The sequence below is a fragment of the Caretta caretta genome, chromosome 6 (genome assembly GCF_965140235.1).
Source record: "Caretta caretta isolate rCarCar2 chromosome 6, rCarCar1.hap1, whole genome shotgun sequence".
Lineage (NCBI taxonomy): Eukaryota > Metazoa > Chordata > Testudines > Cheloniidae > Caretta > Caretta caretta.
Genome location: NC_134211.1, coordinates 22,787,904 through 22,811,164, shown reverse-complemented (window position 1 = coordinate 22,811,164; position 23,261 = coordinate 22,787,904). Strand labels below are relative to the sequence as shown.

The 23,261-nt window shown below is 41.7% G+C and overlaps 1 protein-coding gene across 1 annotated transcript in view; it reads right to left on the bottom strand.

Annotated features, from left to right (window-relative positions):
* Positions 1-5,398: 5,398 nt before the first annotated feature.
* LOC125638455 (mucin-5AC) overlaps positions 5,399-23,261 on the bottom strand; it is an 81,402-nt gene continuing 63,539 nt past the window's right edge. The window contains 19 exon segments of the mRNA XM_075130041.1: positions 5,399-6,581; positions 6,583-6,826; positions 7,534-7,639; positions 8,213-8,270; positions 9,097-9,225; positions 10,634-10,732; positions 10,838-10,960; positions 11,400-11,440; positions 11,636-11,740; positions 12,508-12,685; positions 13,463-13,497; positions 14,448-14,548; positions 14,873-14,942; positions 15,690-15,868; positions 16,642-16,852; positions 17,276-17,459; positions 20,201-20,451; positions 20,638-20,812; positions 22,982-23,202. Coding sequence (XP_074986142.1) covers positions 6,531-6,581; positions 6,583-6,826; positions 7,534-7,639; positions 8,213-8,270; positions 9,097-9,225; positions 10,634-10,732; positions 10,838-10,960; positions 11,400-11,440; positions 11,636-11,740; positions 12,508-12,685; positions 13,463-13,497; positions 14,448-14,548; positions 14,873-14,942; positions 15,690-15,868; positions 16,642-16,852; positions 17,276-17,459; positions 20,201-20,451; positions 20,638-20,812; positions 22,982-23,202 — 2,561 coding nt within the window. The 3' untranslated portion in view covers positions 5,399-6,530.

Below are 23,261 nucleotides of genomic sequence, written 5' to 3'. Positions count from 1 at the left end.
AACCATTTAATACTGTACTCAGCAATGATGATTGTGAAGCTTGGATGAGGTGGTGGAGTCAGAGGGTGGATTGTCCAGCTGCTCCTCTTGCTGAATTTTCCCAACTCGAAAAAACACATCTAGAGATTGTTGTTTTACTTTCCTTTTTTTTCTTGGTAAATTTCTCTGTGCCAGTTTGGTGCAGCTTGACTCACAGCTGTGACTAGGTAAGTGAATATCCTCTGGCCTCAGAGCTCTGCTGAGGGTAGTGGGCCAACAACACCCCCACTCGTAGGCCTGCAGAGTCCTCCCCATGCAAGCTCTGCGGGTTTGGGCTTGACACGGGAACCAGGCAGAGCAGGCAAGCGGCAGTACATAGGAAGGGATACTGTGCTGCATCCTTCCCCAGCGCCTGATGGGGATGCCTCTGGTGGACTTTGAGGAGCAGATTACACAAATCTCTGCTCCAGTTAGTCACTGAACGCCGTCCCCACCCCTCAGGGTGCTGGGGAGACCAGTCGTCTCCTAAGGGAACCAATCTGCCAGGTTGCATGGTATGCTCGGGACACGCAACGCAGAGGCACTGGACCTCTACATCCCTGCAGAGCTGGAGACAGACATAGGCTTCTGGGGCCACAGGCGCTGACTTTTCAAACTGCCGGGAGGTGCTCAACCCCCGGCTTTAGCCAAGGTCCCGCCCGCGCTCCACCCCTTTGCCCAAGGCAGCGGGCGAGAGGCACGGAGCGGGAGGTGGGAGGTGCTGATCCATGGAGCCTGCCAGTGGGTGGGAGGCACTGGAGAGTGGGGTGGAGGGCATTAAAACCGAACATTGCACAACTTTAAATGAGCATGGTCTCTAATAGAACAGTGACGTAACAATGTTAACCTGGACGGCTTTAAGTGGGGGAGTTACTGTAAAACAGAATTCAGGTGGGTAAACTGTAAGCCTGGTGCCCTCTAGTGTCAAGTCAGGTTTATTACATATTCATTCTCTGCACAAGAGAGTTACTGGTTGCCCTTTTAGTCTGTATCAGCAAAAAAACCGAGGAGGACTTGTGGCACCTTAGAGACGAACAAATTTATTTGGGCATAAGCTTTCGTGGGCTAAAACCCACTTCATCAGATGCATGCAGTAGAAAATACAGTAGGAAGATATGTATATATACACAGAGAACATGAAAAAATGGGTGTTCCCATACCAACTGAAAAGAGACCAATCAATTAAGGTGAGCTATTATCAGCAGGAGAAAAAAACTTTTGTACTGATAATCAGGATGGCCCGTTGCAAACAGCTGACAAGAAGGTGTGAGTAACAGTAGGGGAAAAATTAGCATGGGGAAATAGTTTTTACTTTGTGTAATGATCCATCCACTCCCAGTCTTTATTTAAGCCTAATTTAATGGTGTTTAGTTTGCAAATTAATTCCAATTCTGCAGTTTCTCATTGGAGTCTGTTTTTGCAGTTTTTGTTGTTGGAGAATTGTGACTTTTGGTTCTGAAATTGAGTGACCAGGGAGATTGAAGTGTTCTCCAACTGGTTTTGAATGTTAAAATTCTTGATGTCTGATTTGTGTCCATTTATTTTTTTGAGTAGAGATTGTCCGGTTTGGCCAATGTACATGGCAGAGGGGCATTGTTGGCACATGATGGCATATATCACATTGGTAGATATGCAGGTGAATGAGCCTCTTGTGGTGTGACTGATGTGATTAGGTCCTATGATGATGTCCCTTGAATAGACATGTGGACAGAGTTGGCAATAGGCTTTGTTGCAAGGATAGGTTCCTGGGTTAGTGTTTTTGGTGTGTGGTTGCTGGTGAGTATTTGCTTCAGGTTGGGGGCTGTATGTAAGCGAGGACTGGCCTGTCTCCCAAGGTCTGTGAGAGTGAGGGATCGTCCTTCAGGGTAGGTTGTAGATCTTTGATGATGCGCTGGAGAGGTTTTAGTTGGGGGCTGAAGGTGACGGCTAGTGGCTTTTTATATATAGATATAGATATATACACAGAGAACATGAAAAAATGAGTGTTGCCATACCAATTGTAATGAGACCAATCAATTAAGGTGGGTTATTAGCAGGAGAAAAAAACCTTATATATCTATACTGTGTGTGTGTGTGTGTATATATATATATATATATATATATATATATATATATATATATATATATATATATATAGTTATCTAGTAGAGAGTTGCTGTGACCTGCACAATATGCTGGGATGCATCAAGAGATCATTTGCCAGTTCACTCATGTTTCCACTTTATATTTGGTTGAATTTTGCATTTAATGCCTGTCTATTTGTCAATGTCCATAAGTTGTGAGAGCCTCAGAACAGGTATCATCCCTCCTTGAATGTGAGGGAAGCACTTAATAGATTGTGGGTTAGCAAGAATGTAGAATTTGGTGTAACTGAAGGTGAGTAGGCTCCAGTAGCTGTCAATGTCACAGCTACACGAGGGATAATGGGCAAAGCAGTGAATCTGTGGCAAGTCTTGACCATTATGGACACAATCAACATCAGTGCATTACCCACAGAATAATTGATTGAAAGAGCTACCAGCATGACAAGGAGAGGAATAAAGGATGCGAGAATTCATAGGAGGGAGCCATTCCAGAGACTGGAGCAGCGGTGATCCTGAAGTGTGAGGATCTCAGTAATGGGGAAGATGTCCAGCAAGACATTGGAAAATGGGAATCACAATAAAGTCGGAGACCATGGATCCAGTAGCCTCACAGCTGAGACAATGTAATAAGGATGGATGAATGAACTTCCCAGCACAAGCCAAAGGAGACCTCAATGTCAGTCCTTAGCTACTCTTGCCAAAGGATTTTTGGTTGAGAGGCTAAGGACAAAGGAAGCAAGCATGGTCCATCACACTCAGTCAGTAGTCACAGTAAGGGGTATACCTGAGAATTTAGGGTCAATGTGTGGTACAGAATAAGTACAAAAGGGGGAATTTGCTAAGGCAGTTGGGGGTCTCTATGAATGGTGTAATTGGCACAAATCTCTCAAGGACTGGCGCAAGTCCTGTTTTGCCAGCAAGCCATGTGAAGTTGCTGGTGGCATACTCTGAATACACACTGTTTTCAAGTAATGAAAGAAATTATGTTGTTGAGATTCAGGCTTTGGATGGAGAAAGGATTGAGGGTCATATGGCAGCCCTGTGGCACAAAGTTGGGCTGGTGGATTGAGTTGGATATGGGGTAGCTTCCTCTCCTGCAGAGGGTTAGTGTAATTAACCTACTTGTCCATTACTAGGTATCCTCCGACCCCTCCCCCAGAATGAGCTGGAGGAGAAGCATCACAGGTTATTCTTGGAGGAACAGAGACCCAACATCTAGCCTGTAGATAACTCTGTGTTACCCAGAGCAAGCAGGAAAAGGGAGTGTCACAGTTCAGAGCCACAGCACCTGTATTTCCCTTTCATGGTCCACTAAGGGCACCCACTATTCCTAGCCATCACCTCTCTTGGGCAGAGACCTGTGTCTTTCTGCCCCCTGTCTAGGGTTTTTCCAGGTTGCACAGTTTCCTGCCCACACTGTGAATTTCCCAGAAAGACAGACTGCATAAGCCGGCCTGCTTTGCCTTGTGTTCAGAGGCTATAAACGTGTAATTACCCACAGTTCAGTTCCACGCTGCTCTTTCTAAGTAACCAAATGTATTGCTAAGGTAAAAACATTAAAGAAAAAACTTAAAAAAACCATAACAGAATGTACATACATGCTAATAAGCCAGAGATCACCCCCTGATTCCAACAAGGGTTTGGGCCAGTGATCTGACCTTCAAACCCCACCAGGGAGTTTTCCTGTGGTCACAAGTTCATAACAGCTGTTCGTTCAAAACAAGCACATCCTAGAATCTGCAGAAAGAACAAGGAGTACTTGAATCTGTGAGTCACTCCTTTATCTAGATCATGTCTTTGATCTGAAGAGACCATGAATAGGTAATCAGCCAGACAGTAGGTTTCTCTTTCAGGCACAGCTTCAAGGATGGGTCGGGAGGTGGGTAATTTGCATCCCCCTCTTCCCAAGTATTTTATAGGGGAAAAAAAAATTCAATCTTCTCTCGCCCATAGTTGTCAAAGGGTCCTTTGAGGCTCATAACACTCCTGAGGTTTTCTTTAATCCTGTCTCCCTATATAATCCCCACAATAAATCATAAACATTTGCATTTTTTACACTGTGAACTCCTAAAATACGTAAACTTAATTCAGAAAGGTTTAATGTAATGCAATGAAGTTTATTGCAGGAAATGTCTCGGGGAGTAACATCCAGAGGACACTTGGATTAGGCCTAAAGAAAGACAGTGTGCTGCTTGTGAAGGTGACTAGAATGCTGCAGGCAGTAGCCTGAGAGCTGATCATGGAAGGAAGGCAACTTGCACATTGAGACACAGAGGCTGGCTAAAAAAAATGACCCAAACAAGGATGCAGGCAGCTGGCTGACAGGGAGCTGGGAGCAGCAGGATATGCAACAGGAACAGTTCGAAAGCAAGGGGGGTGAGTCTGCCACACATCTGGACAACAGCAGGAGAGAATGCTGGGGGGTCCCTAAGGATAACACAGGACTGAACTCTGACTGGTGGGATCTACAGCCCAATATTTATTGTCCTGTAAAAGAGAGATGGACTAGAAGAGCAGCTCAGGGGCTAAGCCTGAGGAAACTCATAGAATCATAGAAATGCAGAGCTGGAAGGGCCTTCAAGAGGTCATCTAGTGCAGTCTCCTGCACTGAGACAGGATCAAGTGTACCTAGACCATCCCTGACCAGTGTTTGTCTGACCTGTTCTTATAAACTTCCAGTGACGGGATTCCACAGCTTCCGTTGGTAACCTGTTCCAGTACTTACCTATCCTATCATGAGGCACAGTTACCATGGTGCTCCCTCTGCTGGACTGCCCAGGGACTAACTTAGAGACTACTCATTATCTTTCATTGTGACTGTATAAAGTGTTGACCCTACTGCAACAATTCTCGAATTGTGGTACATGAAATACTGGTGTTGCACAGGCTGCAGTCAAGTAATATGCAGGTTGGTTTCAAGTGTAGTGTCAGAATAATATCCATTAAAATTACAAAGGTGGCAAGGTCAGTTTGTTGGCGTTTTAGATATGGTACATTAGGCCTTAAAGTCTGAGAACAGGTGGCATTTGAAACAATTTCCGTTCTGCCAGTCCTAGAAAAGAATCGTCTGTTACTTACAAAAAGTGTGTGTGTTTATTGCACCAAGGGCTAGAGTCTCTACACAAAGCACACTTCTAAATCTCGAATCAGGACTGGGCTGCCACTACACATAGTGACATCCTAAACTGGGGCTGATTAGAAACCGTCACAGTAGAGGGGGAAGCAAATATTATGTTGGGCAAACAAACTGCTTGTGAAGGATTCAGCAAAATGAAAAAAGCAGACCACACAAAAGCTGCAAAATGCTAAAAGTTTATTAATCATCATAACTTTTTTCTTCTTAGGAAACGAACAAAATAGAAAAAGAAAACATCCCACAACCAGATACCCACTGACGCTAGAAAATGGGGGCAACATTAATTGTGGAAGAAATGGTCCAGTACACTTATTTTTCCCAGAAACAAAATAAATAGCAATGATACAACATTTTAAAAAAATCTCAGCTTCCTAGGAAAGAATTTATATTACTATTATTATTACTTTTGTTTACAAAAATCCTTCATCTACCCCTTTTGGCAAAAAATATATTTCTTCTGTAAACAGTTAACCAAAAACAAATAATACAAAAATCCAAATTTTCATTCATTTACTATGCTGATGATCTCATGTAAACATAGGATAGTCTGCAGCAGCCTTGTATGATAGAGTTTCTTTCTTCCTTCCTTTCTTTCCTACAACACCACAAAACCCCCCAGTATCTTTAAAGTTTGAGAAGATGCAGTTACTATAACCTAAACCCTCTTTAATGCTAAAACAACAAACAAGCAAACAAACAAAAAGGTAGGAAGGTGAGAGCGATAGTCTGTGTTTTTCCTGGACTCGAATTGTTGACACTGCCTAACTGAACTGGAATCAAAGGGGATTTTAAAAGTTGTCTAATTCAATGCAATGATTAGTCAGTGTCAGTTGGGTGTGGGACACATTGTAATGACTGTGACTAGTGAAAAATTATTAACGACGCAGTGATGTTTGGCTGCTTGGCCTTGGGCAGTCAGTATCAGAATCACCACAGGGAAAATTTCAAGCCAAAAAGAGACTATAGTTTACATCAAGGACTTCCTAAAAGTGCCGTGGAAATAGTTAGAGTATAGTTCCAACCACTCCACCCTATTGAAGGAAAAGCTGTCAGTCATATAGCATCGCCGAGAAAAAACAAACCTCAAGATTTCCTAATGCTGCACCTCTCAAGTTAAAAGAAGACACTCAAAGCAATGAGACCCATTGATAATGGAAGCTGAAATAATTAGGAAACCGAAATTTCTAGGCTGTATACAGGAATTTCATCCATATGTCCAAGATTCTAGCTGCTTTGGATACTTGTTTATTATTAGGGGAAAAAAAGTGAAAAGATTTATTTCAGTCTATAGTCTACTCTTCCTGGTTTTGGTTCATTTTTCTGCTTCTGCTCCTGGTTCTAGGACTGCCCTTGTTGCTGCTGGATCTGTTCCTGCTGCTGCTGTTCTTGCTCCTGCTGCTGTGCTGGAGTGGTGGGAAGGGTTTGGGGGATGCACTCTGTGCCCGCACAATCGCACTGCTCCACGTGGATGTATGAGTAATCAGTGGTGCTTCCATCAGGGCAGCTCAGGGTCACCTGTCTTTTGCTGGTCTTGACCTCCTGACAACACTTGCACGTGTGTTGCATCACATTCGCCTCAAGGGAATACCTGATTGGCCACAAAACAAAGCCAACAAGAAAGAAAGATTTAGAAATACTGCTGCAAAATCAACAACAAAATACACCCTCATTGCTAGATATCACCAAATATGGTGCCTCTTTGTTGGAAGCAATCGGCTTGACATTATTACCGTGACAATACTGTGGTGAAATATAATTTCAGTGAGGCTATTTGCGGAAGAAGTTAGTGCTGCATGGAAGAGTGGCAGAATCTTACCCTACATTAATACTGTGCATTATCAACCAAAAATCTCAAAGTGCTTTACAAAGGTGGCTAAATATTATTATGTACATTATACAGATGGAGAAACTGAGGCACAGAGGGGCTAAATGACTGAGCCAAGGTCACACATTGTCAGTGCACAAATGATGTCCAGGATGAGACTAGCAACCCCATTTTTAAATGGGCAAGAGTTCAAGTCAGGGTGTCAGAGGTTAAAGCCATTTGTCGCTGTACCACCAAGCTTCCATCTAGTAAAAACTGATGGATCTTAAGGTAATTAACATCTTGTAACATAGCAGGTATCAGAAATCCAACACAACGCAGCAGAAACAAACACCTGCTTGTTAGGTGGATATTGGATGCATTAAAAATGCATAATTTGCTCCCTGCCACCAATATAATGAATGAATGCCAAGAGGGCACAGGGACAATCATACGCAAGGAGAGTGAGTAATGAGCTTGTAGCCACTTACATTGAAGAACCATCACAGTTGCCTTCACAGTATGTTAGTTCAACGGGCACAGAAGAGTTGCATTCATTGTGACTGATGACAGTGGTAGTACTATGCAGTCCACAAACTGGAGTAATACAGGCAAAATAATTGAAAATATGTTTGTTTACCATATGCAGCTATTGATAGAAAACAGAGAGGTGGAGCTGACGTCATGTGTTCACCTGGTTTAATTACATATGGTGAAACGGTGGCTCCCTGTCCCTTAAGCACCGGTGCATGGCCCAGACAAAATGTTGCCACTGGCATCTCTTAAATGCACGGCCGGCTACCATGATTGGTGTGTCAGTCTATCCTTCGAAGAGAACGTGTCCAGGTATGCTGGAGCGTGAGCATGGCCCTGCCCCTTCCCCCTAATGGCTAGCATTTAGCAGTGGGGAGGGAGAAGCTCATACTATACGTTTTCAAAGGAGCTGTACTGTGTGCTGGGAATGTTCTTTTCCCAGCCACTCCCTATTCCCCTCTCTTGCCCCAGCAGAAGGCAAAGTGCCCAAATGTATTCTACACAGGCATAATGCCTCAGATCACATCAGCTCAGCCAATATATGTGTGCACCTGCCACCCATTGTGACTAATATGCTCCAAAGCACTATTTAGACCATGTATTTTGTCTTTGCGCTACAGAATTAGCATGACTTACTTTTATGGCTTGGTGAGCATATTTTGCAGCAGCCATCTTCACTTAGCTTGATATCAGCCTGGAATGCAGAAATAGGGGGAAATGATTCAGAATTGGAGTGTACGTAGCAACCTGGGGGTTTTCCCTGCTTCCCAAGTTTCCTTGGTGCCAGCAAGAGATCTGCATTGAGATAGATGCTGATTCGAAGCAGGGCTGGGGGAGCTTGATGGTATTCCAGTGAGGGGCAACTTCTGCATCAGTAACAGGCATTAAGTGGCGCTCATTTTCTCTTTCTACTCTCCGAGTTAAGCATTCTAATGTCGTATATTGTAACCCAACTTTTAAATACTGCATGCTGCAGATACATGAAATTCGGAGTGACTGAAGTTAGTGTGTTGCAAGTAAGGGATTAAATCAGCATTGGTCACATAGTTAATAGAATACTGACCTTCCACCTATGTGGCCCTGGTTTCAGTCCATCCCAAAATCTTGACTGAGTTGGATGGTTTTATTTCAGTCAATTCCCCTTCTAAATAATGTACTCTCCTTCACCTTACTTAGTCTCATTGGGTGGCATTTTCAAAAGCACCTAAGTGACTTAGGAGTACACGGCCAATTAACTTTCAATGGAACTTGTGCGCCTGTATCACTTCGCACTTTTGAAAATCCCACTCCTTTTTGTGTGTTCTGTTCTCTACTCCGTGCTCTGTAATCCAGTGCAGCACATCACTGTGGCTCAAGTCAAATTCAAAGGGACCATATTTGAAAAGGCTATAATTAGAATTGCATCCCACATAATACTGGGGTCCAGGTATAATCTTTGGACACAGTGGTCCTGCTGTTTTTGCCTATCCGTCCCCAAGCAACAAACGTGAGAATTAGAGGAACATTTAAGGAGTACTTACCGGGTCGCAGTTTTCTAGGTGTGTGGTTCCACAGACTTTCCTTACAGTGACAAGGATAAACTGATCCTCAATTTGTTCACATTCATAGAAGGTACAGTTATCACCGGGCTCGTGCCAGACTTTTCCAGCCTGTAAGTAACATTTGTAAAAAATGAATAGAAATCTATGCAGTGTGTCTTGAAACAACCCTTTCTGTTCATACTATCTACGGCAGGGTGATTATTGTGCAAAAAGCAAATTTTACAGACCTTGAGGGCTAAATCAGGGGAGTTCCTGTTGAGGGCTTTTGTCATATTAGCAGCATAGCTACTGCTGTGTAAATAATAAAGCCCAGTTCATTAAAAGTGTGAGGAGACGATAATTCTACCTTTACACTTTCAAAATCATTTTAATAATGGGTTCACCTGCCCCCTGTTCAACTACCGCTGATTTACAGCCAATCCATAATTGTGCAGTAAGAATTAGCGATACCAAGAAACCTGTGGTGAATGTATAGGTTGGCTTGGAAGGGAGACAAACTGGCTGTGGAGAGTCTCTTTGTTTCATCATCCGTCATGGTCCTCAAGTTGTATTAAAAGTGTATATACTTGTGAACCCGGTGCTGGAGATGTGTTTGTCCGTAATGACCTGTCATGCCCATTGTAAAGATATCTTGAGAAAATACACAGTGGAGCAAACCCTAATACTGTTCAAGACAGTGAATTGGAATTAATTTGCAAACTGGATACAATTAACTTAGGCTTGAATAGAGACTGGGAGTGGATGGGTCATTACACAAAGTAAAACTATTTCCCCCTGTTTATTCCCCCCACTGCACCTCAGACATTCTTGTCAACTGCTGGAAATGGCCCACCTTGATTATCACTACAAAAGGTTCCCCCCCACCCTCTACGCCCCGCTCTCCTGCTGGTAATAGCTCACCTTACCTGATCACTCTCGTTACAGTGTGTATGGTAACACCCATTGTTTCATGTTCTCTCTGTATATAAATCTCCCCACTGTATTTTCCACTGAATGCATCCAATGCAGTGAGCTGTAGCTCACGAAAGCTTATGCTCAAATAAATTGGTTAGTCTCTAAGGTGCCACAAGTCCTCCTTTTCTTTTGCAGATACAGACTAACACGGCTGCTATGCTGAAACCAAAGATTTCCAGTGACTTCACTGACACCAGGATTTGTCCCAATATTATAAAGCTTCCAAGTGTGATTGGCCACTTGCAGCCAGATTCTGCCCTCTGATACGTGAGAATGATTTCCATTGAGAGCAATGAGTGCTGTGTTTTCATACCGAGGGCAAAGCCCGGCCCAGTATTTTCATCTACATTGCTTTTAACATTGAATTCTGAAAGCTATTGTTATTATTGCAGTAGCTCCTAGAAGCCTCAATCAGAATGGAAGCCCCATTGTGCTGGGGACTGGCCAAGCACGGAGTGAGATCTAACATGAGAGACGACCCAGTGAGCGACTGTGATAAACACAAGGACCGAAGGGGAAGGAAGGAGAATGGAATTCACAAAACCTTAAAAGCAATAGTTACCTGAATCACATGGACTGTGTTATCCTCCATCTTCAGTACACAAGCCTCCTGTACACACTCACCACAGCACTGTCCAGATTTCATCTTATATGTATAGCCCTGTTTATAATGGAATAACAAAGGAATTGCACTGAGTCAAGGACGCTCACTTCCTCTCAGGCAGGTTTTTAAATTGTGTGTGATGGGACAAAAATCGGCACTCACCACTGGGCACTCTGTGTCACATGGAATGGGCTGGCAGTCAATAATGTTTCTCTGACTGTCTGGCTCTACTTCAGCAGAGCAGGTGCAGTTTTCACAGGTACCTTTTGGAATGACAGCTCCAGGCTAAACAAAGTCAAAGGAGGAGTATTAATAGTCACTAAAAATAAACTGCTTCATGTACAGATCTCACAGATTGGCAATACTGTGCTAAATTCTTTAATCACACTGGAAAATTTGACCCACTTTCTTTAACCAGAGTCCCAGTGTTGATGATAGGAGTACCTTATTTTTCTTGGGGCAAATTCCTTATGCTTATGCAGAGGGTGACGGAATGTTGTTTTTTTGATGAAGTAATGGACAATGTTTAACTCAGCCTTTGTGCAAAGAATATACATTTCAGGCCCCTGCTAGGATTCTGAAACAATTTTTGTTCTAATACATTGTTGTGGTTATTTGTTATTTCTGTAGCACCCAGGAGCCCCAGTCATGGGCCAGGACCCCATTGTGTTAGGCGCTGCAAACTAATAAGTTTTGTGTTAGAGTAAGTAACATATGAACATACCATGTAGAAAGTTCCATTGGTTACACAGCCTGGTATTAGCTCTGTAAGGGGAAAAAACAACACAGTGTGATGCAAATATAATTTTTTAAAAGAAGCAGAAAGACACGAAAAGCTATCAGTCATTTTGTCGACAAAATACAACAGAATGTAACTTCTTTAAGCTGTGCTGCTCAGACTGCTTTCTTTAACATCTTGACAGGTGTGGATAATTCACAAAAGAAGAGCTTAATACTTACTACATGTGAAGATAGTACAACAATTTCCATTTAATACTTCTGGGATTAACTCGTATCCTGGTTGACAGCTGGCCACTGATTCAGGGCACTTGCTAGTGTCACATCCTATGTAATGTAAGACAGAAAACAAGGAGTTCAACATAGTTAAGTACAGAAGATTCTGTACTGTATGAACAAGAACTTCTGAAGTTTCCTCAATGGGCACCATAGTTCTGTGAGCAAGCATGAGGATGGGATTAGAAGAACCTCTGTAAAGCCTCATTTAAAGTTAATGAGCTTTATTCTTACCCTTAATTCTTAAAACAAGAAGTTTAATGTTCTGGCTCAGAAGAGTGGATTAGTGGAAATTTCTCTCTCTAGTCAGAGACAAGTTTGAAAGGGAAAATTTATAGGGATGGAGAATCTGGTGACTTTCAGGAATTCATAAAACTTCTACTGCAGTATGTAAAAGTTCTAGAGATTTTGTGAAATAGCTTAGAACTTTTGGTGATAGTGGGTTTTTTTTGGTGGGATGAGGTGATATTAGAGAGATTTTGTTGCTGGTGGTATTATTTACTTATTAGGGATGGTACAGTTTGTTTTCTCCAACAGTTAAAATAATTGGAAATTTCAAATGACTTTTTGGTAGGCATGCTTTCCCTGTGTTGGTGAAATACTTTTTTCTCTCTCTCAGAAATGAAATGTATTTCTTTTAAAAGGTGCTCTCTTCAGACATCTTGTAAATGCTACGCAAAAGGTGTGGGAGTCATGAGGGGACAAGTGGGCACTATATGAAGAAAGTAAAGTACAAATTAAATGTTGAAAAGATGTCTCAGAAGTTCCCCACAATATATACAGTATTTTCCACATGGAAGAGCTGAGAGGATTCTTACGGCATTCAGTCTGGACACAGCATGGGTCTTCTTGTGTCAGTGACTGCACAGGTACAAACCCTGGGTCATCACAAGAGACTGGTGGGAGTGGTTTACACTGTTGTTTTGTACACTGCACTATAAGAGTGTCCTTGTCACAAACACAGTTCTGGCAATTGCTTTTCCACTGGTCTCCAGGCTGTTAAAAAAAATTGTTTAGAACTGAGTCAGACTATTTGCACGAGTTAGCTTGTTCAGGGCTAAAGCTATGCATAGCTGCATCAGCATCATTCATGTTTGTCATTTCTAGACTAATCTTTATCGGGGAACCTCAAACTCTGAAAATCCTTAGAAGAGGGCCCCATATGTTACTGAAAGGATCTGAGCATGACCACCTTTCCTTGCATAAATCTGTTAATTCCTAGAAATTGTGGGAAAGATACAAGAAATACAATTGAAAGAGCATAGGGAACACCCATATGTGCTCTGAATGCATAACAAAATTCTCATATCAGGTACGGCATTATATGTCAGGTTATAAAATGGGTCTTGTAGAAATTAGATGGAATTAAAGAATTGGGACTGCAAAGTTTGCTAGCTATAACTAATTTTTCCTCCATCCAGCCCTTCATTTCTAATAAACTTTGCATGCCAAATTCCAGAAAATAAGGGAAACCAATATTCTGGTCCTCTAGGACTGCTATTTGTCCTTCTTGTATTTTTAGAATGTAATGCAAAGATTAGAAATGGATGAACCCATTATCTATAATTTAGTCACTCATAAAATTACACAGGGTTCCAGAATTCAGACACTTGCATATTTTTTCTACAGTTTAAAAGGGACACGTATTTTCCAAAAATAAATATTCCTCAAAATCTGTTAAAATGTTTGTCAAACCCCATGTTCATAAACCCCGAAATGTTCCTTGGGCTCACCAATCTATATTTGGTAAAACATACTGATTGCAGTACTCACTAATTTGGGCAGTCCATCTGGTCCTATACAGATACCTGACAAAAATGAAAGGATAGATATTAACATTAGTGCTACTGAGGTGATGTGAAATAAATGTGATAAGGTTGGGTCAGGCGACTGCAGCCAGAAAAAGCCTGCAGATAAATCCTAGAAGAAGAGGGCTGACAGATTCATTCAAACATTGATGCAATTCTTCAGAGATGAAAGGTGGGCAAATTTTCAGATAAATATGGAAAACAACACATCAGATATACCTTTTTGTCAGTTTGAATGTTTCACAGGTTCATAATACACTGAGGACACACTTTAAAATTAAAAGAACCAATAAGGTGGGAGCAGGGAAGATGGTAGAACAAATATAATGTATTCGTTTTTCACTTCAGAATACAATGGCTGTAATTAAGGTCATATAAGTGAAATGAATTCTGAGCCCAGTCATCAGTGCACATTTAGCCACACCATAAAATAACCAAACTGGCAATTATGATGATCAGTCTGTGCTGAGAAGAGGCGGAGCACTGTAGAAGGAGTGCTACAGGGCAGGGTTGAGATGCTTTGGCAGAGTGGTATATGGGAATCTTGCATGGGCCATAGCAGTGGCAGGTCTGGAATTAGCAAGCATTATTAATTTCTTGCTTTCATAAGCAATATTCACCATATTCAGCATTCTGTATAAAACTGTCAAGGGCCCAATCCAACACCACTGAAATCAGTGGAAAGCCTCCCATTCATTTCACTGGACATTGGATCAAGTCTTAGATAAACAACAACAATGCTTATCTCTTATAAAGCATTTTCCATCAGGAGATCTCAGCATGCTTCACAAAGGAGGATAACTATTATTATTCCCAATTTGCAGATGGGGAGACTAAAGAACTGGAGAGACTTGCCCAGCGTCAGTGGTGGAGATGGGATTTGAACTCAGGCCTTCTGACTCCCAGTCCAGAGCCGTATCTACCCCTAAAGTAAAAAACATCATACTTACGACAGTGTGGGACACAAACACCGCTGTTTTCATTGAAGAGAAACTGTCCTTCAGGGCAGAAACATCCTTCAGTTAGGCCAGTGCCATTGTGGTGAATAGCCCTAGAGTGGAAAGAGGCATATTTTAGAGTACAGTTCTCTCACAGTTAAACAGCCAAGTGCAATCTGTGCAGGAAGTCACAGCATTTAGATGATGGATACATGTGAAGAGGGAAAATTATTCAGTACTTTTAAGAAGCAATAGGAATTACAGGTTACATTCTTCATTAATTACTAGATCTGGCTGAATAATGATACATTTTATTAATGAAAAATGCCAAAATTCACCAGATGAATTATTCACTGTGGATAATAAAGGATCCTAAGTGACAAAAATCCACAAGGACACAATGAACTAAATGGTTTGCTTGTATGTTCTTTCCATACCTTGAATCACAGGTAGCAGGATTAAGAGGCCCACATGGCTTATATTCTTTGTCCACTGGACATTTATATGCTGTATGGGAAGGGGAAAATATAACACAGTTAAAAAGCTAAGAGATTGCATTTCAGTTTGGGTTATATTTTGTCAAAAGAGGTCCCATGTATCTAAGGTCCCAGGTTTTTAAGTGGTCTTTCCAACCCCCTGCCCCCACCTCCCTTCCACATTCATTCTGTGTTTCTGTCAATAGAGCACTCAGTGAAACGGTGAGTAACGATCCTGAGCTAGATTGAGTTGGGATGTAAGAATTTTAGTTTATCCCTTCATTTTGTATCATCGTTTTCCACCAGTAATTTTCCAATCCTCTCTTCCCCTCTCTGAAATCTCATGTTCTCTCCTGTAACGAGTAAGCGGGTGCTACAATGAAGCGAAGTAGTAGCTTACCTTTCGCAAAACACAGCTGGCTAGATTCTTAGTCTCAGTGTTACCTGTGTAAATCCACAATAGCTTCAATTGCTTCACTGAAGCTACACTGGATTTACATTGGTCTGAGATGAGAATGTGACCTTTACAGTATCACCTCTGTGATGCTCCGTGCTGACTACCATTTGCGAATTAGGTATCCAAAGTTTGTTCCAAATCTGGATCATCTGAATTAATGTTGCCATATTCTATCCACTAAACCACTGAGACAGACCTGCTCATGTTTTTATAGAGATATTAAATACATTGAGTAAGTGTGAGATGCAGGACCAACTTACTGAACAAGCCTCCAGTTACTATTTCATTAACACATGTATTTGTTAATGCTGCAGTACTTACGGCATTTGCCTTTGGTCTCTCCTCTCCAGTCAATACAAACACCTCTTGTGGCACACAGAGTGGCATATATCTCCAAGCTGGAACACTGCATGGATGTATTGGTCATGAAACATGCATCAAAGTCACAGCCCTTGTAAAAATCTTGTGGTGGTATCACCTTGTGGCATTCTTCAAAGACTCTTTAAACACAATAGAGAAGAAAATAGTTTCATTTCCCACCATTGCTATACAAAATCTGTTCTTGTCAAAGAGGAACATCATAGTGTGAGCATACTGTCCTTCTCCTTTGAGATGAGTTTCTGTCTGAAATTTAACTCAGCTTTGTTTTAAAAGTGGGCACAAACGTGGAAGAAAGACTCCAGAATGGAAAGGCTGAGAAGTCTGAAACCATCATGTAGAACATTTTTTATGTACAATATACACACATTTTAGATTTTTTTATGGGGAAAGGCGTCTGTCTTTCTGTCTACGTTTTCATAAACCAGACTCATCAGGCATCTTACAAATGTAAAGTGATGTTACTGTTTGAAAAATATAACTTGGTGTGGATAGATGTGCCATGGAAAGCATGTGGGGGATAGATGATTTTGTGGTTAAAGCACATAACTGCAAGTCAGAAAATTTGGGTTTTATTACTTGCCAGGCCCCTGACTTGTTGACATTCTCTATACCCTCTCCTCAGAGACCTGTGGAATCATCATGGAGATCTCCTTGGTGTAAACAAGTATGTGGTTTCCACTTGCAGAGGACTTCTATTGTATTTGCCCCCCTCTGCAGCTGTCACACAGCTGTTTGGCCTTCAGACGTGTGCATAAGGCCACCCTAGATTTGGCCCTGTATTTGTTGATAAGGGCTTGATGGGGATCTAGTTCTTATCTCCATCATTTTATAGGATTTTTTGATACTTTTGCTTAGTTAAGGAAGAGTAAAATAATTCATTTTTTTATCTTACTTGCTCAAAATTATCTTGCAAAGAGCAGAAGGGGGACAGGTGGGAGCTGGAGTTGGGGTGCTGGGTCTTGGTGGTGATGGTGTTGGTGTTCCTACACAGTATTGTTTCTTGCCATCGTCAACCTTCCAATAGGGAGCCATTTGGGTACAAGAAGGAATGATCTTACCACTTGGCAAGCGGCAGTCATCTGATTTAATGTTTGTGCATGTACCTGGAAGACCAAACATAACCAGATCAGAAGGGTGTGAGCCACTGACAAAGTGCATAACACATTACGTTAATATCAAATTCAAAACTGGTATGCATAGTGAATGGATCAAACTCCTTGTAAGTTTAGATTGCTTGATACTCAAAGTGCATCATTTCTTTTGAGTTTACTTAATAATTGTTTATGTAAGGTTAAAATGATAAGACAAAAATCAGGTCATTGAAATATTAAGCATTTGAACCTATTTGTTAGAAGCAGATAGAAGTGATATAAAAAAGTAACAATGGATGAGATCCAAATTCTCACCTAAATCCATTTACTTTACTTTTGAGGAATTTCAGTCTATGGTAAGCTTGAATAACTATCTGGCTCAGGGAATAAACATAGGGAGAGTGAGAAGAGGAGGATTAAATGCATCTATCTTACCACACTGTCCTTCAGTGTTATTGCCAAATTTGCTGAATGGGAGTTTCACTGAGAAGATCAACCCACTGAAGGTGATGGTAGCTCCAATCTCAGGTATTTCAACAACCATGTTGATGCCAAGCATGGAAACAGAAATGCCATCTTTCTGGAAGCCTGGTTTGACAATCATGTTATTGAAGATAATCTGCGTATGGGGTTAAAAATTAAGTAATTGCAGGAGTCTCTTTTGTTAGACACATATTTTAAAATAATTTGTTTACTAATATTTATAATCATGTCATTTTATGATATCATATCCCATGTTCCTCATATCCCACACCAGGATTTTATAATAATAACAACTCATATTGGTTTTTTTCCTTTCTTGTGCTGCTTTACACTCCCCGAGTGACTTAGTTGTGGGACTAATTATCAGAGTGGTCCTGTTCAATTAGCATTGTTATGCAATTAGTCATATTCCATGTGGGCAGGCTCTATGCTAATACACATTATTTTAAGGCCAAATATAAAGAGTGAAAATATCATTTGCGTCTTTTTGTAGGCATTTTTCCTTACAGAAAATGACTAGGCCGTAATTTTTTAAGCTGCAGCAAGATTCATGCCATTATTCTGTTATAACCCTGTCATTATTGTATAATCATAATGGACTAAACCATGAGGGGTGTCTAGCTCAGGGAGAGCCCCTGGAACTCGTATTGAAATATACATTTTACCCATCATTTTTATATGATGATTTGTTTCCTCTTGAAATTAAGCTGTTACTTACATTTGCCACATACAAATTCCAGGTGCTAACAAAAGTGTGGACTTTTGGTTGGTGATATTGTTCTTCAGGAATTATTTCTATGTTAGGAACTTAACTCTTTTCTCATTGATTGGGATGGAGGAGGGAGAGTTGCAGATCCCTCAAGTACCATTCTGTTTTGACTGGGAATCATTGGGCTACATTTTACAATATGCCCTATTCCAGTGGTTCTCAGCCAGGGGTATGGGTACTCCTGGGGGTATTCAGAGGTCTTCCAGGGGGTACATCAACTTACCTAGATATTTGCCTTGTTTTAGAACAGGCTCCACAAAAAGCACTAGCGAAGTTAGTACAAACTAAAATTTCATAGGCAATGATTTGTTTATACTGCTCTGTATACAATACATTGAAATGTAAGTACCATATTTGTATTTCTATAGATTTATTTTATAATTCTATGGTAAAAATGAGAAAGTCAGCACTTTTTCAGTAGTAGTGGGCTGTGACACTTTTGTATTTTTAGGTTTCAGAGTAGCAGCCGTGTTAATCTGTATCCGCAAAAAGAAAAGGAGGACTTGTGGCACCTTAGAGACTAACCAGTTTATTTGAGCCTAAGCTTTCGTGAGCTACAGCTCACTTCATCGGATGCATTCATTTCCACTGAATGCATCCGATGAAGTGAGCTGTAGCTCACGAAAGCTTATGCTCAAATAAATTTGTTAGTCTCTAAGGTGTCACAAGTACTCCGGTTTTTTTTTGTATTTTTATGTCTGATTTTTTAAGTGAGGTGAAACTTGGGGGTACACAAGACAAAACAGACTCTTGAAAGGGGTACAGTCATCTGGAAAGGTTGAGAGACACTGCCCTATCCTGTCCCTGACAGTGGCTTATGAGTGCTTGGCACAGCTCTGTATGGGGGCGAGACGCACACACCTTTGCATCTCCCCTCCCACCATCCTGAGCCATCTGAGTGCCAGGTCAGTCCCCAAAATAAAATAGGGCAGCATGACGCCACTTCTAATTTTCACCAACTGCCAACAGCAATTTAGGATTACTGGGGTAAATGGATGCTCTAGTTCATCCCCTTCTCTTCAACCATTCATCCCCTTTTCTTCAGCTATTAGGGGGGCTTTATGCTATTTAAAGATCTCCATACTCAGGGGGAGATCCCCATTCGGCCAACTAACGTGGAGTGAGTGCTGGTTTGCACCATTAAGGGAGAATTGGTTTTCTGGTGTATATCTGTACCCCTTTGTATTGATTTTTTGCACACAATATATGGGTTTGCCTCAGACAGAAGTCCCCCAGGAGCAATTAATTTCCACACCAGCCCTTACAAAAGACTGTGTCTTAATCAGTTCCAAAACCAGAATATCTTGCTTTATTCACCTGCCTCAATAACATACTCCATGGGTTTGTGACTCATGCTAGAACTCATAATCTAATCTTACTAAGAACATAAGAATGGCCCTACTGGGTCAGACCAAAGGTCCATCTAGCCCAGTATCCTGTCTTCTGACAGTGGCCAATGCCAGGTACCCCGGAGGGAATGAACAGAACAGGTAATCATCAAGTGATCCATCCCTTGTTGCTCATTCCCAGCTTCTGGCAAACAGAGGCTAGGGACACCATTCCTGCCCATCCTGGCTAATAGCCATTGATGGTCCTGTCCTCCATGAATTTATCTAGTTCTTTTTTGAATCCTGTTATGGTCTTGGCCTTTACAGCATCCTCTGGCAAGGAGTTCCACAGGTTGACTGTGCATTGTGTGAAGAAATATTTCCTTTTATTTGTTTTAAACCTGCTGCCTATTAATTTTATTTGGTGACTTTACTTTTATACTTTACAATACCACATATTCCCTAGTTTTTGAACTTCCTCACTCTTGGGAATTTAACTCTGTCAAATGCATCCACCTCTTCCATAATTTTCTAATTTTCCAGTAAGGATAGCTCTAGCTCCCTACACTTTCTATTATATGTTTGCTTCTTGAGAATTGGCATAATTTTTTTTATCCTATGATGCCCTCTGCCTAAGCATTTCTGTGCTATAATGAACATAAATGCACTCAATATTTCACATGAGGTTCAGACAAATGCCGGTACACCTTATTTCTGTTTTGCTGAAATAGGAAATTTAATAGGAACACTGCAAAAAACCTTTAAAGAATTATATTTTACCTTATTAGCCATCACTCCATTGTAGAGTTCACGTGTCAGCACTACAACCATGGACTTGTAGTAAACAATAATGGACTGAGGACAGGAAAGTCCATCTTCTGCATCACAGAAGTAATTGTCAATGTCAACACGGAAGTTGTCATATTTAGGGGTAATCTGCTTCACAAGGGTATATGTGCAGTTGTCAAGGAATGTGTAATAGGTTCCATCGAATGTAATGTAGTGAGGGTCACCCCAGCCACTACAGACACCTGGTAAAGAGGAAAAATGTAGATGCTAAGACTAAAAGAAGTCTACAAGAAAGAATTTAGAAAGTTAAGCCAGTAACACAACCTTCTAGATAGCCCTGGAACCATGAAAAACAAATCCCCATATATTCCATTGAAGTGTGTTGTATATTTTCAGTGATGTTCTTCCTTAATTTAGTTGTCACTTACATTCACATTCATAATGGTAACAGCAGCCATCCTCACTGAAGACCTTCACTGGTGGGTATCCATTGGCACAGGTAATTTTCTTTACAGGTGGGCATTTTATTTGCTGTATAACAACTTTGTTATTTCCCTCGCAAGTTGCAGTGGTACAGTTGGATATCTTCCATGTTTCACCTGTCTGTTTAAAAAAAAAAAAACGGAATTGGTGTCAGAAGAGCTTACAATTAGGTTTGAGCTTTATACAGATTTTTAGTTCCAAAATGTTATGATGCTTGCAGTGTTTGGGTGGTTATGTTTCTTATGATATATTTCTTCTCTCTAATGTTTGACATCCACATTTTGGAAATTTTGGTGACCGTTATCGTGCAGTACATTTTACACTACAAAATGATGAGCAGTAGTGGAATTGTCTTTGCTCAAACTTTCTAAAACAATTCAACCCAAAGCAGCTAATCAAGGAATATGTTGAAACTTATAAAAAACTGAAAACAGACAGTTATAATGGAAAGGGTTAGGCAGCCGTGTCTACAGGCATTTGTTCTGCTCTGCCTTATGATAATATTCCTATAACTTTTGTGTCAATGGCAAAAAAACAAAGCAAAAAACCTTTAAGACTAAACTCTGGCAGTATGGTGCTCTGTGGTAATATTCCATCTGGTGTTCCAAAGCATAATCAGGTTTCTTGGACACACAGTACCCCAGGAATTCTGAAGAGGGCAGGGGAAGCTCTGTAGCTTCTCTACGTGCCCTAAATCTGGACTGTGGCAAGGGGAGGGGACTTCGTGACCCTACTCATTTCCTGACAGAATCCTTGTAGATGACACCAGCGTTCTGCATGCACAGAACTTCCATTATTTTTCATATGTGAGAAAAAGATTCTGTTGCGACTCAGCCAGTGTGAACTTTAATTGAGCAACAAAGCCTGGAGAGCTCCATTGCTTTATACCTCAGTCAGGAGAGGAGCAACCCATGTCAGCATGAGAGATCTCTCCCTAATGATGATCAGAGCGGGGAGAAGTGACATCCCCCTAAATTCCCACATATACTAAGGCTGCAGAGGTAATTTTGAAGGTGTGTTTTAACCCAGAGAAATCATATTGCCCCCTTGCCCTTGCAACATGTATGATACTACCGCCCAAAGATCTTCATGAGAAAGAGTGAGAGCTTGGGTTATGCAAAGGGATGTTGGTCAAGGCACAGGGATGAGGGCTCCGTCTGCAGGTGCAGGGTCTGGGGTAGAGCTGGGGATGAGGGGTTCAGGGTGCCGGAGGGGGCTGTGGGTTGAGGCAAGGGGTTGTGATGTGGGAGGGGATGAGGGCTCAGTCTGGGGGTGTGGGCTCTGGGGTGGGGCTGGGGATGAGGGTTTTGGGGAGCAGGTGGGGGCTCTGGGTTTGGGGGGGGTCAGGGGGGCAGTGGTTTGGGGCTGCGGCGCAGGCTTACCTCCGGCAGTCCCGGTCAGTGGCACAGCGGGGGGGGGGGGACAAAGACAGGCTTCCTGCCTGTCCTGACTCTGTGCTGCGCCCCAGAAGTAGCCAGCAGGTCCGGCTCCTAGGCGGAGGCGCGGCAGGCATTTCTGCATGCTGTTCTTGCCTGCAGCTCCCATTGGCCACAGTTCCCGGCCAATGGGAGTGTGGAGTTAGTGCTCGGGGTGGAGGCAGTGAGTGGAACCCTATGCCCCCGTCTGCCCAGGAGCCGGACCTGCTGGCCATCTCCAGGGTGCAGCACAGAGCCAGGACAGCTAGGGACTAGCCTGCCTTAGCTCCGCAGCACCGCAGACCAGACTTTTAATGGCCTGGTCGGTGATGCTGACCAAAGCTGCCAGGATCCCTTTTCAACTGGGTGTTCCGGTTGAAAACTGGACACCTGGTCACCTATTAGCACACCCTAAGCTTCTCTGTGGGTTACAGTGTAAAGTAGACCCAGAAACAGTTTTCCACACTATCTTGAGTATACTGAAGAATTATCAGTCCAGTGTAGAGCTAATATACCCAAGGAGTAAGAGGCATCCCCATCCCCTACTCCAGTGTACAGAAGAGGCAAGACTGGCCATTACAGAATGGAGAGAATAAAGAGCTATCCACTTCAGTTACAATAAAATATTTTGGAAGATTAATTCTCTTTGCAATTTGCAGATACCAGGTTGCACAAATTAACATGTAATACCCAGGCTGTCCTACAAGAGTTTATACCAATTTTGCACAAACGGGGGCACATTATCTACCACAAGAATTATTTTAAAAACATATGTGGTCTTTCAGTTTCAAATAATTTATAATGTTCTTTCCTGCGAGCCCCATTATTATTAAAAGTAATTTCAAGCCTGAACAAGATCATAAGAGATCAATACCTTTCTGGGAGGTTTAGCATCAGGACACTCAATTTTAGTGGTTGAACTAACTGTTGTAGTGGGAGTCGTAGTTGGTTTAGATGTTGAAGTTGTCGGTGTATTTGTTGTTGCTGGAGTTGTTGAGCTACATGGTCCCTTAAATCGCTCCACTGAACATGTTTTACTACAAATGGCATAAAAATTACATCCATCCTTGTCTGTTCTGTTGTAAATAATTTCACCTATAAAAAAACAACCATTAGAATACACACAATACAATATACAAAGAAAAAACATAAAA